This window comes from Camponotus floridanus, unplaced genomic scaffold, assembly GCF_003227725.1.
Source record: "Camponotus floridanus strain SB8 unplaced genomic scaffold, Cflo_v7.5 scaffold17, whole genome shotgun sequence".
Classification (NCBI taxonomy): Eukaryota; Metazoa; Arthropoda; class Insecta; order Hymenoptera; family Formicidae; genus Camponotus; species Camponotus floridanus.
Window position 1 is genome coordinate 1,654,252 of NW_020229292.1, and position 17,482 is coordinate 1,671,733.

At 30.2% G+C, this 17,482-nt stretch overlaps 1 protein-coding gene across 6 annotated transcripts in view; it reads left to right on the forward strand.

Moving 5' to 3' along the window:
• The window catches only part of LOC105251013 (FH1/FH2 domain-containing protein 3), a 186,536-nt gene that overhangs the window by 125,416 nt on the left and 43,638 nt on the right, over positions 1–17,482 (forward strand). For all 6 annotated transcript variants that reach the window (XM_025407332.1, XM_025407331.1, XM_025407328.1 and 3 more), the window contains one exon: positions 13,638–13,696. In XM_025407332.1, the coding sequence (XP_025263117.1) occupies positions 13,638–13,696 (59 nt within the window). The remainder of the gene's footprint in view (positions 1–13,637; positions 13,697–17,482) is intronic.

The window sequence follows — 17,482 nt, forward strand, 5'->3', positions numbered from 1 at the left end:
GTACACTTTAGAAATATTGCATTGATACATTCATATCACGAGAATCACAAAGCGAATGCTATGGAACGCTCGCATTAGGCTCTTCCTTTTTCTTCATCGGAAAATCTTTGTGTATAATAAGACGATACTCTCGCAGAGTGCGCTTCAAGTGTACGATTGTGCACACACACACACATTGTTGCCGTACAATCAAAACGCAAAAGAAAAACAGTCGTCTGCTCATGCGATCCACCTTATAGTCGCTGACTCCGGTCGGTCTCCGCGTGTCTGCAGGGATACGGGGAACACGCCACCGCGTCGTCGTGATTTCTTATTCTCCTCTCGAGGTACAGTAATCTTCATAACTTCAAAGATTTATGTTCTCCAAAATTAAATGCCACTTATGCTGATAATACGTGTTTTTAAATAATAATAATTTGTAATTATAATTTTTCAATAATAATAAAATTGATTGTCAAAAATAGAAATAATATTTCACATCACAAAAATAATTTTTCCAATGACTAATTAATTATGCTTGGAAAAATCATTATTTAATTTTTTTCTCGAAAGAGAAAATTAAATTTCCATTAATGTAAACTATCTCGTACACAAGTTTTGCGATTTATTAGAATAATAATAATTCATATCGTCGAAAAATGAAGTCGTGATTTCTTATTTTTCTCTCGAGGTACAGTAATCTTCATAACTTCAAAGATTTATGTTCTCCAAAATTAAATGCCACTTATGCTGATAACACGTGTTTTTAAATAATAATAATTTGTAATTATAATTTTTCAATAATAATAAAATTGATTGTCAAAAATAGAAATAATATTTCACATCACAAAAATAATTTTTTCAATGACTAATTAATTATTCTTGGAGAAATCATTATTTAATTTTTTCTCGAAGGAGAAAATTAAATTTTCATTAATGAAAACTATCTCGTACACAAGTTTTGCGATTTATTAGAATAATAATAATTCATATTGTCGAAAAATGAAGTCGTGATTTCTTATTCTTCTCTCGAGGTACAGTAATCTTCATAACTTCAAAGATTTATGTTCTCCAAAATTAAATGCCACTTATGCTGATAATACGTGTTTTTAAATAATAATAATTTGTAATTATAATTTTTCAATAATAATAAAATTGATTGTCAAAAATAGAAATAATATTTCACATCACAAAAATAATTTTTCCAATGACTAATTAATTATGCTTGGAAAAATCATTATTTAATTTTTTTCTCGAAAGAGAAAATTAAATTTCCATTAATGTAAACTATCTCGTACACAAGTTTTGCGATTTATTAGAATAATAATAATTCATATCGTCGAAAAATGAAGTCGTGATTTCTTATTTTTCTCTCGAGGTACAGTAATCTTCATAACTTCAAAGATTTATGTTCTCCAAAATTAAATGCCACTTATGCTGATAACACGTGTTTTTAAATAATAATAATTTGTAATTATAATTTTTCAATAATAATAAAATTGATTGTCAAAAATAGAAATAATATTTCACATCACAAAAATAATTTTTTCAATGACTAATTAATTATTCTTGGAGAAATCATTATTTAATTTTTTCTCGAAGGAGAAAATTAAATTTTCATTAATGAAAACTATCTCGTACACAAGTTTTGCGATTTATTAGAATAATAATAATTCATATTGTCGAAAAATGAAGTCGTGATTTCTTATTCTTCTCTCGAGGTACAGTAATCTTCATAACTTCAAAGATTTATGTTCTCCAAATTAAATGCCACTTATGCTGATAACACGTGTTTTTAAATAATAATAATTTGTAATTATAATTTTTCAATAATAATAAAATTGATTGTCAAAAATAGAAATAATATTTTACATCACAAAAATAATTTTTCCAATGACTAATTAATTATTCTTGGAGAAATCATTATTTAATTTTTTTCTTGAAAGAGAAAATTAAATTTCCATTAATGAAAAATATTTTGTACAAAAGCTTTGCGGTTTATTAAAATAATAATAATTCATATCGCCGTAAAAATGAAGTACATTCCCATTAAAAGTAAAATTTCGACAAAATATTACAAATTTCGAACGATATAAAAGATAAATTCATATATATGCGCATATATTTGTATGATTCGTGACAAGCGAGGTGTGTGCATGTCGATATTGTATGAAGGCGAATATTACATGCAAGTGTATACACATATTTATGCGAGTGTGCATCACGACTACGGGCACAGCGACCACTCAGCGTTTTGATCTCCCACTAGTTTCTATTGTGGCGAATGCCGGAGACCAAGCGGCAAGAAGCCATTCTGGTATCAGCCCCAGTCGTTGCTTAGACCCCGACACTGCTGCGAGTGTTTCTCAAGTCGTCTTCGATACGGGCTGGTGCTTTCTTAACGCGTTCGCGAGATCGAAAGTGAGATTGGGTGAGCTGAGTGCATCGTCGGTTCCAGGTCATTCCGGTGATATGACATTGCGACAACGTGATGCCGCCAGATTGGTAAATATCGATCGGTTTTACTGCCTTCAGATGCTTTCGCAGCGATTAAATGAGGAATTTTTTATTCATCAATTCACATTTATCGACAATTGTATAAAAATTATGGGAAGTGCTCCTTCAAGATTGAATGAGATAATTAATATAGTATAATAAATAGTAAAATGCATTGATATTTTAAATTTAATATAACTATCTTAAAATATTTTACTTTGGTTATATAAGATACTACATTAAATTTTCTATGTACATAGATTTTTTACATATATTGAAAAAAAATATATATGAATCTTTTGCAGAAAAGCATTTTTTCAGAAGGTATCATTTATATTTTATCGGATTCTTTTCATTTGACTCGACAGAAAATAACAGAAAATAAAGAGCGAATTATGGACGTCAGAATTTATATTATACTTTATTTTTCATTCTTTATAATTTGTTAGATAAAGAATTGTGTGATTACAAGAATTAATATAAATTTAGTCAATAAATTGCGATGACTTTGCGCTAAGAAATATTGGATTTTATGATGATATATTGATAGTAGTTTATGAAATTTATGATAGATGTGAATTTATTGCGACCTAAAAGTACAATAATCGGATGAACCTGGGGAAATTTAAAAGAAACGTATATTTGCAGGCATATTACTTATTTTATATGCATTTTCCTAAAAAATAAATATATAAGATATAAACTTTTGCAAATGATATTTTGCAAACAATTCGAAGGAATTGGAATTTTGGAGTCACGCAAACTCTACTTATTATTATTTTTATTTTCTTCTAACCTTTTTGGAAAAGGGAAAACCATAAAAAAGCGCGAAAAGGAAAGAGACAAGCTTGGAGATTATTACTAAAGGGAGAAGTATTTTTTCAGTGTCAGTTATGTAAAGAGGCATGTTTGAGATGATTCGACGCCTCGAACGTGCATCTGCATCTGGGATGCAACAGGTGCAACGCGTTCGGGGGTGCATTTGAATAATTGGGACGTATGAGCGCGCATGAACTGCCTCGCATCGCGCCGGGAGTATCTCGGCAAGATCGATCGCAGTGAATTCAGAATGAATTCAGTTTACGGCCGCGCTCAACCGTAATTTTTCGTCAATGCAGTTGCATACGGCGAGCGACTCAATAACGCGCTATTTTTCGTGAGACGGGATGAGAAACGGTACTTTATCGCATAAGAACTTTATCGTGAAATGATATCTTATCTTAGAGAAATATAAGGTATGTGTGCTTGTGGACGCGTATTTGCATATAGATACATATTCATACCGGATGTCGCGCCAAATTGGGCAATTTTAAGTAACGTAATTTGCGTTACGTTATTCAAGTCGAAAAACATGATAATTTTTAAGAATATATATATGACATGTATTTCACATTACCATGTTAATTTTAGGAAAATAACGGAAATCGCGTGCCATTTTTTTTAGCCAGGATACGTTCAATTTTGACGTTTGGCCTTTATTAAGATAATAATTTAATTAAATTAAAATAAATAATTTAGTTAATTAAAATAAATAATTTTTATAAATAATTAATAATAATTTAATGTAATTAAAATAAATAATTTTATTAATATAAAATTTTTGTGCAATTTTTAGCATTTGTTTATTTTATTTACGAGTTTATAAAATCTAAAAGGTTCCGCAGGATCCGTTAAATCTGATAAATCAGTCATTTGAAAATATTTGTCGGATACATACATCGATATCTTTTTGATTTAATACACATTCAGCGGCTGTAAATCATATCGACGTCCACGTATAAAGTTAGGGGACTCGCGTTGTCGAACTTTACGGACGACAAAAGTACACTCCATTCTCATTTTTCCTCTTTACATTTATCTAACATCTTCAGTCAGTTAATAGAGACTCAAGTTTCTCTTGTACAAGTCGAAGTTTTCATTGTAAAAGTCGGTAATTATCCAAGTGCTACGTTCAATGAACAGGGTTCCAGGATATCCGAACTTTCCCTTTTGGGATTTCCTGTATTAGAATTCCAAAGGAGTCGATCCTGATTTCGTAAGTGGAGAACTCACATCCTTCTTGTCCAGATGTGTGTCCGAGATATCGGACTTCGATTCAATATATTATATACCAGCTGATCCCTCTTTATTTCTCACGCCTGAGATACTGTACGATATTAATAATTCATTATACCATATTTATGTGGCTAACGGACCTTTATGCGACTGTTTCTGGTTTCGATTCCACAATTAACCAGTCGGCAAACGTCCGACTTTATTTTACATAAACTAATTTGTGTTTCTAGTACATCTCATTTGTAAACATCGCTTCTTTTAAAATACAAATAAATCTCAGATGAGAATCAAGAGTGTGATTCCTCTCCGTCTTCGACCTTATGTGAACAGCTTAATGTATTGGAAGAAGGATATAACGCGATTACTGAAAGTTTCATGTCATCTAATGGCGCTTAAGGTGAAAACTTTCTATGAAATATAATTTGCACTATTTTTTTAGAATAAAATGATGCACTATTTTTTTTAGAATAAAATTATCAGGTTTAAAAAAAATTGTTTCTGTATACCTTTCTAGATGTAAATTCTCTTTAAAAGATGAAGAGGTTACGTGGTAAGTGACAAAAGCCAAACGTAATCGGAGTTGTCGACGCGATGTGACACGTTGATTCCCTTGAAACGTACTCGTGAATCTCGTTCATGATTCGATGACATTCCGCGGTGATTGTCGGCCCCTTGACTTTCACTCCCGCGTGTTTCGTCGATCGTTTGTGTCCGAGGCACGATCACGAGCCGTGACTCGGCCGTTTCCAGGAGGTGAGGGCAGAAAGAGCTCGTTTCCTTCGGGTTCATTGAATCCTCCCGAGTATCCCGATACTCGCCAATACTCCCGCGGTGCAACGTCCTAGAAACGTGTTGTCACGCAAATCGATCGAGCATCGATCACCCCGATCGCACCCCGAAGAGCAAATTTGGATACTTCTTTTAATTCTTTCAAAACTATGGTGACAATGCTATACAAATTGCAATATTTTTCACATTTTTTATATACTTAATGTATGCCACATATTACGTTAGTTTGACACAAATAAATTTAATTTTAATTGGAATTTTAATTCGAATTTTAGATTGGTGAATTTTTCATTAAAGTTACGCTAATTTTGGAGCATGTCCTTTTTAATGTATTTGAAAAATATTAATATCTTTATTTAATAAAAGTTTTAGAATATAAAGTTATGTGACAAATTGTGCGAAAGCTTCCAGCGAATCAAATTATTCGAAAATAACGAGAAAAAACAGTATTATTGAATTAATTGTAAATTATAATAAAATATAAAATAAATATTATTATTATTGAATTAATTATAAATAAATATTATTAATAAATATAAATATTAATAAATATAAATAAGTATTAAAAATAAATATTATTAATATTATTTAACAAAAATTTGATGCCTTTAGTATAACGCATATAAATTAATTAAATTATTGATCTCAAAAAAAGAACAAGCTTTTGAAACTGATTCAAATTTATTAGTCCTATATTGATATTTTATAATAAAATCGATTAAGTGTCATGTCATTATTAATCATGATGTCATTATTAATCATTAAAAAAAATACCCACTTAAAATCAAATAAATCATCATTGAGATTTCGTTGATCAATAGTTCGTGAAATATAGTGTCTAATAAAAGTTTGAAAATTTATTTTTATTTTATTTTAATTTTTTTGTATTTATTTTTATCTTATATGAGACAAATAATGACACGATAATGACAATTTTTTTTACTTAAGTTTAAAAAAAATTTACTATAAAAAATAGCTATTTCAATATTAAAGTATCAAGTGTAATTCGACATTGAATTAAGATTCAAATGTAAATAAATTACTTGACAAATTTTAACTTTAAATTCACAAAAAAATTTGTGTTCGTCGAAATTTATTTCACTATCAAAATGTTTGACATTGCAAGAAATGCAACACAAATATAATTATCATAAAATTCTCGCTACGAAAAGAAACGATTCCAAGTTTATTGAAGATATTGTAAAATCGGAAAGATCTGTGACTCTCTAGAGTATTTCTTTTTTGGTATTTATATACGTTTCTCTTTAATGAGTAAGCCGAATGTCTGCTTATTACTATTCGAGAGGTGTTTTTTGCCGAGTGCAATTTCATTCTTGTACGACGTTGTTCGTCACGAACGCTAAATTCTTCACGATTTCTATCATGTTGGAGAATGTTGGGGAATGCATTGCCTTAATTTAGACGTCGTTTCCATTAGCGGTGGCAATTCCCTCTCTCTCTCTTTCTCTCTCGAATAACTAGAGGCGCTAATTAGCTTCGCGATCCCAGAAAGCTACGAAAATCGCGGACGCTCGGCAACCTGGTTCGCTCGGTTTAACTCGATTCACACGCGCAAAAAAAATCTCAGAAGATACGTCGCGACATGTGCGCGTTTACACAGCCACATTCCTGTTTACGGTCGCGTGTGTGCGTTCGATTTAAATACTGGCGGATCAATTAGAGGGGTTAATTCCTAAGTGATTTATGGTCTCGACCGGGGGAGAGGGACCTGACCTTAAGCGTCGTCTCTAGGATCGTTACGCAATCGCCGACGAGCTTTATTTGTACAACCGTTAATCGACTAACACGCGCGCACTTTACGCTCATCCCTTCCGTACACCGACCTCGGTAGATATGTCGGAATATATTAGCTGTTCGGGTGCTCGTTAACAGCAGACGGTGTTTCACATCGAGGGGAAAAGATTTCATATCAGGTGTATTTTCAATTTTGTTTACATGTCTTGTACGAGCGAGATGATGTAAAATCGATTTTTAGAATTTTTTTAATTTGACAAATTTTTATAATAGATTTTATAATATATTTTATAATATATTTTTATATATATTTTTATATATTTTATAATATATATTATATATTATATTTTTTATATATTTTTATATATTTTATAATATATATTATATATTATATTGTATATTATATTATAATGTATATTAGATTATATATATATATAATATATTATTTATTATATTATATATTATATAATATATTTTATAATATCTAATAAATATTTTTATAATTTTATAATATATAATTTTTTAAATATATAGAGAATAAAAAGAATAAAATAATAGAAATGCAGTTGTATTACATCATCTTATAATGCAATAATAAACAAAATTTGTAAATATCATATATGAGGTAATTGGCAAAAATAAACAAATTCATATTTCTGTTATTCTAATTTTATCTTTTAACTTTATCTTGTTTTGTAACATCTCCAATAGTTAATATGTTCCAATACGTTGCGGGAAAATTACCAAAAAGTGTTTCTTTGTTAAATCATCTCTAGTGACACTAATTGTCTCAACCAACTGTCGTGAAATAACTTTCTTCTCGCGATGCATCTCTCGATTACGCTCCGCAGCGAGATGTATTTCCTGCTCTTAAAGTCGATGAATCGTCTCTTTCTTGGCAAGTTTTAGCTGCGGCTTTATTTCGTTCTTGCATAACTTCGCGAGGGAAGCACTCGGTCTGTGTACTTGAAAACTCACTCGAAGAAGCCTCGCATGCGCATCGCAATCGTTTTGCAATCGCTCGAACGGACTCGTGATCAGCTGTGCGAGTCGTCAGAAAACGACGGAATTATTCGATTCTCTTTCATCTGCAGAATCGAGGTACAATGAAACGGGGAGGTCGCGACGGGTTAATATCGATGGCAGGTTAATCTCGCTCTCCTCTCGTATCCAGGTGGATTTCTCTATCATTAATCTTCATCGCGATCCACGAATTTCGCGATGGGAATCGTACGATGGTACGCTCGGAATCAATAAACCTTTTTTTCACAAAAACAGATGATGGATTTCTGTTTTTAAATTACATTTTCGGAAACAAAAATATGATGTTGTCCATAAATATATATACTATAGGTTTTTATATATTTTGTTATCTTTATTATATAGAATATTTAATTTTTATTATATTATTATTTTATTATATTTTTATTATATTTTTTATTTTTATTATAGAATATTTAATTTTTATTATATGATTTTTTATTATTTTTATTACATCATTTTTATTATATAATGTGTTGAATTTTAGTAATGAATCTGGATTAAAATTTTCGTTGAAACAATATTTCAATTATTTGTTTAGTGCATACGTTTTATGTAAACTTTTATATTTTATCGATATTTTTTAATGTGTGATAATTAATCCAGAGAAATTCTTTTTTGTACAACACTAAAAATCATAAACCTTTTGCAGAATGTATAGAGATTCAATAATACATCTTTTTTAAAGAGAGAACGCACTTGCATTATACAATCAGCTAAAACTCGCGTACATTAATGAAAGATTAACACAAGTCAGCTCAAGTTCTTCCTGTTCGCGCAAACTTCCCGACACGAACATCTTTAATTTCACGCTCGATCGACACGCGGGATTTCACGGTGTACCTTCCCCCCGTGTTCCGTAACTTTGCCGTGCACAAACTTCTGAATTAAAGAGCGCGTGAGTAAAAGATGGAGTATCGATAACAGATATTGGAAACAACTTCGTCGACCATCAGTGCGTCGTTTGCCAATTGAAAACTGTCGGCCGACGAAGTTATCGCATTTAAGGGAACGGCTATTTCGCTCTCCCCCCCCCCCCCCCCCGGGGAATCACGATTAATGCACCATTAAGAGAGATTGGAAATCCTTTCGAACCCGGGAGACTTTCGTCGCCCAATGGAACGGACGACCAAGTTTTCCCGGGACATTCGCGCCGTCCAGGATTTTGCATTCCATTTGCCGGGAACGTTGCTCCGACTTCGCTTACCTCCTCCCGAGGGTGCACTTGCTGCTGGCAACCTAGCGGTAGCCACGTCGGAGGTAAATCGCATTTGCATGAGAGTTTCTCCGGCCCTTCTCAGGTAGGTTTCGGTGACCTCCTGCGCTCGGTGATACCGCTCGTTGTTTGCCCGGAAAGTTACGATGTCCATTCTGAGAAGATACTTCACTCTCATGCATGCGAAAATATTGATGACTTGAACTTCTCGCGTGCAGTTGATCAAAATCAAATATACAGGGTGCTTTTAAGCGCGAATTCTTTGTCGAAAATTAAGGGGGGTTTTTCATATAAACATTAGTTCTAGTAAAAAATTGAATAGGGGTTGCTAGTTTCATCCCCTTATAACAATACGGGAGGCTGAAAAAAATGTTAATAAATAACCTTTTTACTAGTAGAACATATCCACACTAATTTCATTTCTTTAACTTGTTCCAAATTTGAGAAAAAAATAAAAGTCTAATTTTTTTCTCCATTTTTAAAGGAGTGTAACTCCACATTTCGACAAAGAATCATCTCCTAAATTTTTTTGCATTTATTAAGAAACACCTTGTATATATCAATCTATTAACACACATATATATGTATATATATTTTATATAAAAAATTGATATGTACATATATATGAGATGCTCTCAAGTTTCTTTTTGAATGGAATGTTTCAATTTCTTCTGTCAAATAGAAATAGAATTTTCAAATTTTGGGGTTATTTATAAAATACCTAATATTTTTGTTACTTGTATAATGAAGCATTTTTGATTGTGACAAAATTTTAGATAATTATAATAAAATGATAAGATGAAATCTAATGTTTTCTTAAATTACAAGCGTGTAATCATGACGATATAATGATTGAATCGTAAAAACGAAAGAATTTACGACGTCGAAGCATTCGCCATGCATTTACCATGCGACAACCGTTATAAATTGCTATTATGTTCCTATGAAAGGAATCAGTCCGGGCAAAGACAGCGGCTTGGTGTTTACGAGGAATCTGAACACGCGCACCCGGCCGATATTACCCGGCATTGAACTTGGCCCCATGCCTGAAACTTTTTAATTTATTCGCGCAACCTCCGCTTTTGGAGTTTGTTAACCCTTCGCGGTCATTGCCACTGGAACATCGTCGTGTTGCGGCGGCTGATTGTTTTGCTGCCTGGTGATATATCATTCAACGCGGTGCATCGAGCAGACTGCTCTCCAACGAGCGTTTTCGCGATGTATAGAGTTGGAAGGGAGGAAAAATCACGAGTTAATAATAAATATATGTATTCTGTCAGTAATATTTCAAATGATTTTAATATTAATGAAATATTTGAATTTTTAAATGGCGTTATATCGGATGTAGCCATTGTTATACACTTAATCAATTCTCATGCGTGCCATTATCTGCTTGTATAATTTAATTTCATGAAGGGTTAATAATGGAATATTTTCATAAATTTTATCTTTTATGAATTAGCTTTTTAGACACATATTTTATGATATTAAATCAATATATAATTTTATATATTTGTTTTAAAATATAATATGTTTTCTTATCAATTTTTTAAGTGAGAAATAATAAAAACTTTTACATACATTATATTATGTTACAACTATGCTCTTTTTTAAATTAAAAAAATATATATATTTATTTAATTAATTATATATATATATATATATATTATCTATTCAAATTATTTTTTGTATTAACTTTTAGTTTCTTTATTTATGAATCTCACGAAATTATATATTCCAATAAAAATTATTTTTATTTATTTTTATGACAAATTAACGCAAGATTAAGTGCAATTTACTTAAATGTATGGGATTATCAAATATATTTGATTGTCAAAATTAGATATTTCTTTTACTGCTTTTATATTTTTTAAGGATTTGAAGATAATATATATCATTTATTTTCAATCATTTTTTGCTTTTTCTCACGAAATTATATATTCCAATAAAAATTTTTTTTATTTATTTTCATGACATATTAACGCAATATGCAATTTACTTAAATGCATGTGATTATCAAATATATTTGATTGTCAAAATTAGATATCTTTTTACTGCTTTTATTTTTTTTAAGGATTTGAAGATAATATATATCATTTATTTTCAATCATTTTTTGCTTTTTCTCACGAAATTATATATTCCAATAAAAATTTTTTTTATTTATTTTCATGACAAATTAACGCAATATGCAATTTACTTAAATGCATGTGATTATCAAATATATTTGATTGTCAAAATTAGATATTTTTTATTAGATTTTTTTTACTGCTTTTATATTTTTTAAGGATTTGAAGATAATATATATCATTTATTTTCAATCATTTTTTGCTTTTTATAATATTTAATATATACTTGAATTGTTGCGTTTCTATCGAATCGGTTACGTTCGTGCCCTTTGTAGGCATTCGAAAAAGATCGTTTTACTGTAACATACCGCCGTCGCCGCCATTACTCGTGGGAAATTCAGGGCGCATAATCGTATTCTGCCTCCCTCATTTAACGAGCGGAAACATTATTAACAAGTGTATACTGGACTTTTTTTTTATCTCCACGTAGCCACCATCGCCACCACATAACATCGGCCGCTGTGCCAACGATTCTTCTTCGTCGCCTCTTTTTTCTTCTCCCTCTTTTTCTAGAAGCCATTGTCTATACGGTCGTCGCGATTTCTCAGCGACGTGGCGTGGGAAGGTTCGCAGGGCCTTAAAGTTCACGCCGTTCAAGGTGAGGTGTATGCACGGGGGAGCCGAGTCGCGCCACTCTAACCCAATTTATATATATCGAGGTCTATTGCCACGAAGTCACGTTCATCAACCAGAATCTATGAGTGTTTACTCGCGCTTCATTCACAATTGTCACACATTTGTGACATATATTTGCCGCCTTTAGGGTTGCACCCCTTGGGAGATACCAAGAGTCTTGATCTTGCCTTGTTTTGTTTTGAATTTCAAGACAAGATCAAGACAAGATTTTTAATTAGTTATCAAGACAATACCAAGACTAAGACTGTCAAGATTATTAGTCTTGTCAAGATTATTGGTTCTCAAAAAAACTAAAATATTTATATTTGTAAATGAAAAAAAATCACTATATACGAATTTAAAAAAATTTTATTCAATAAAAACATTTATATTAATAAATTTAAAAATATTTAATATTAATACAATATAACATTTTTATAAATTAGAAATCAAACTCGCAAATTTTAGACATTAAAGAGCATTTCACCCAGGAATTGATGCACATTAGTGCTTTCAAAGATTTACTTTGTAATCTGGTTCTATTTTTTGACGTAGTCTCAGAGTTCCTATTGAGAAAAGTCTTTCTACTGGCATGGACGAGGCAGTTGAACTTAAAATGTCTCGAGTCATTTTTGACAATGTGGGAAATATGAACCTGATTTTTTCACCACTCCAAAATATTTATATCTGCACATTCCCTTGGAGCCTGTAAATAGTTATTAATTTCTGTTTTCCATGAAACAGTAAATATTTTTTTAAATAGACGACATTTATATCGATTACATAGTAATAATTATAATTAAAATATAATATAATAGTAATAATTATTTCAAATTATATTACAAAAATTATGTTAAATATTATTTAAATAATTTTTTAATATTAGATAAATAATTGTTAATAAAATGGTGACAAGACAATACAAGACGAGATTTTTGCTACCAATATTCATTCAAGACCAAGACAAAATTTAAATTTTTGAAAATTTTCAATACCAATACAATATTCTTACGAATATTGTCTTGTCTTGGGTCTTGTGCAACCCTAGCCGCTTCTTGATTATTTCGTAGGAAATTCCGGGCCGGTAGAATAATCTACTTTACTTAAAGCTTTTAAATTTATCATTCCCTTAGTTGAGATCGAAGAAACAATTCTTCGGAATTGCGTTACCAGGTTATCGTGCTCTATTACATCAGAACAAAGAGCGCATATTATAATTGCAAATTTATAAATCTAAATTTGAGCGCACATGCAGCATCCGTCGCATATCATAGGAACGTATTTATTAACGTTCGCATAGTGTATATGTGCGGCTTGCTTAAGGAGGACGCCGGGCTTTAATTATGTAATTACCGAACGCGATTAATTCGCGGCTGCAACTAATTAGCATCCATCCGCGGCAGGACGAATAATAGCTGCGCCTCAGTGGGGCAATAGGCCTCTTCTGTCTCCCCTTCGCTTCTCCACCCCTCCCTAATTACATATTAATACGTAACCCAACGCAACAATCGGCATTTTAACGCTTATACTAATCGGCCGGTATTGTCTGTTCTTTCTGTTGCAGCCGGAAGAACGCGATCATTCTCAGGACTCAGCTGTCCGTGAGGGTCCACACTATCATAGGTGAGTACCATCATCGTGAATTCCTGATTCAAATCTCGCGACGGGCTCCCACGATCCACTTGGATGGATCATCCGCGCGCGCTGATTCCTCGAGTCTTAACTGGCAGCGGGTCGAGTCTCGTTCTAGTTACTCGGTCACTTGTTTCGGTTCACCGACAACGGTGACCTTCTACTAACTGTAACGCTGATGCTGCATCAAGTTTTGATAATCGTAGATGAAGACAGATGAATAAGATACTTGTATATACAAGTGTTACATAAGATTTGTATATACTAGATAAGATATATAGTATATGTAAGATTTGATCAAGATTTCATATACGGTTTCAATCTCGTCTAATCAATTTTTAAATAATTTTGCTTATAAGCAAGATACAGGAATGTGTCGGTAGCTGTATTAAATATGAATAAAATTGAAAAATCTATGTAAATAAATATAATCGAAATATTTAGTTATAAATCGAATTATTTAATTATTAATCGAATTTATTTCTGCGGAAGTTTAATTTACTTTAATTATCAAGATATTAGATAATGTTGAGAGTTAAAGAAGTATGTGGAAAAGTGATAAATGCAAAATCTGTGGGAAAATTAATTTTTTTTCTATAAACGAAACTATTTGATGCTATTTAATATTAGATCGTATATATTTCTGCTTACGAAGTAACATAAATAATTTTAATAACTATGTCTTAATATTTTCTATATTTTTCACTTTTTATATTATTTTTAAAATAATTTTAAATATATAATTATTAATATTATTTTAAACTACTAAATTTAAAATTATTAAAGTATTTTAATTATACAGACACTTGTTTTGTGACAATTACAATACATAATAATAACATAATAATAACAATGAGACCAATCGATGAGAAAGCGAGAAGGGAGAGAAGGAGGAAGAGAGAGAGAAAGAGAGAGAGAAAGAGAATTTGGAAGAGATTTATATATAATTATATCAATATTAATATTATTATTACATCGTTAATGTACTGACATTGCATTCGATTGATCACGTTTTTGATATTCCAGTAAATGATTACTTATGTATATATATATATATATATATATATATATATATATATATATATTAAAATTGTATTTATAATCATGAATTCTTCTCTTAATTAATTTGAGATTGATTCCCTAAGAAAAATTTAAAAAATTTTTCAATTTAAGCATAAAGGATATTTCCCATGAATTAAACTTCCAACACATACATTTCATCTTTCCCAGTTTTCAAATCTTTAAAATAAATAAAATATAAATCTTTTTATAAAATATTTTAAATTTACTTTTGCATTTGAAATAATGATTTACGTAAACAAAATAAGTCGTAACGTTACGTAACAAAAAAGATAAAATAATAATTTAATATAATATGTTTTTATATCAACATGGAAAACATATCCTTTTTATGATAATCAATATTTTAAAATATAATTTAATAGATATAAATACTTTTAAAAATGTTTAAAATCTTTTTTATAGAAATGCAAATAATTTTTTAACTTTTTATAATACTGCATTATTATTAATTACTTTACAATACTTTGTATAAAAAGACTAAATAGTGCGAATGGTTATAAGGACAATGAATAGCAAATGTATAATTACATCTACAATATGTTTTTAAGGAAAAAAATGCAATTCTATCTTTTTAAATACACCTTGTGATATAATTATACAATGTCGTAAACAATGAGCTCTGTTGCCTGTTGATAATTAGTAAAGTAATGACTATACCACTGAGTGCGGAACGTTGTACCTGCGAAAATCAAGCTAATCCTTTATCGTAGCTCAGCGACCATCCATCACCAACTATGACAGACAGTACTTAATCACATAATGTCGAATAAAAACTCCTTCCATTCTCTTTACTTTGCAGCAATATAAAAATTTTATTGGCATTACAAATAGCATCCATACACATATTTCTATTTAATTATTTTATTGCTTTATATACTTTTCTCTTTCTCTCGTTTCATAGCTAAAAAGTGTTCGAATATTTATATTTATTTTTATAAATTATTCAGCAATTTATGAAAATATTTAAGAACTCCGCAAAAGTATAGTTGAAATAATTTACTATACAAGTAATATATAAATTAGATACAACTAATAAAAATTTGCATAATTTTTTTCATTTTTAATAATGGATGTTTAATAAGAGATATATTCGATCGTATTTGATGTTAAATTGAATATTCATGCTTATAATATCATAATAAATCAATGTTCGATATTCATATTTTTTTCTTTTCGAAAACAAATATATTTCATTAATTTCTTAAATATATCCTTTTCAATTTAATGAGTTAAAAATATTATAAGAAAATTAACTTATAAGTAGTGCTATTTCCACATAATTATTACGTTTCATATGCTTTTTTTTGTTAAATACATGCTCATTCTTTTTTAAATAAATGAGCAATTTCATTGTTTTATAAATTTTATGGAAACAAAATAAATGAAATGTAATGATTTATGTAATATTTATATACTTTGATAGAATTATTGTGATTAAATCTTATACCTGAACAACAAAATTTTATACCTGCAACAAATACCGACATACACCTTAATTACTGACTCTCGTAATCTCTCTAGAACTCTAAAAATTTACTCGCTACTATATATATTTGTTTTTTTTTAACATCGTGACATTATTTTCATTGAAGAGAAATATTTCTATAAAATGTGTTGAGATAAACACCTTTATGACTTACACAAACAGCAACTTTTCGAAAACAAGCGAGGATATTCATGGCATCTTTTTGCCATGTAAATGTAAATTATTCCCAACGAAATTGTTTCAGCTGTCAGTATTCTCTGACAGTAGCTGCTTTGTTAACGTTCTATCGTATTTTGCTTGTATAATTGAGTTAATTGTAATCAAGACTTCGAGAATCACTATTTCGACATACATAGCAAAATTTAATCATGCTTGTAACAATGCAAAATGTGAAATATCTACAATTTTATTTAACTACAAATTCTTTAAAACACAAACAAAAAGGAGTATATTTCATATTTATTATATTTTTAAAATTTTTGACAATGAGAGAGAGAATAGTTAATAAAAAATAATAAAATTTCTTTAAGAGATCTATTTCAAACAAATTAGACCAGATGTATAGATTTTTTCTTGTTTAGTTGTACAGAATTATAATGCAATTTTTTTTTAACAAATAAAAGATTATTGATAATTTTATCTTCAAGTAATCTAGCATTTTTCGTCAAATTTTAATATTGGAACAAAAGGATATAGCAGATTTAAGAAATTTTACGTGTGATCTAGTTTAGTTTTTTAGATTAAATCTTAACAAACAAGAATTTAGCTGAAATGTTCGTTAATATTCTACGAAATATGTATTGAGTATAATATTACTGAAGAAATTCGCGAAAGATTATATGTGTTGGTACACCTGCGTTGAGTACACCGTGTCCTGGTTCATTGAACCCTATGAAGGCGGTGGAGGAGATAATCGAAGGTACAGAAGGAGCAAAAAAAAAAGAAGTCCCAAAAGGGCAGAGGGAGGAGCGGAAGCCAAAGTGGACCGTGCCGTTTTACATATTTTAACGGTTCTTCGTGTACCTCCGGCCCTCGTAAAGTTTGTCCATCTTTCTTCGTTTTGATCCTTTTTTTCTTCTTTTTCCTCTTGTGACCTAACTTGGTTGCCTTCCAAAGGCGTGTAATGAAGATTATCTTACACAACATCCTGTATCTCATACTTAAATACATGCAAGTTATTGCAGATGACAAAAGTATCTCGGAAAATA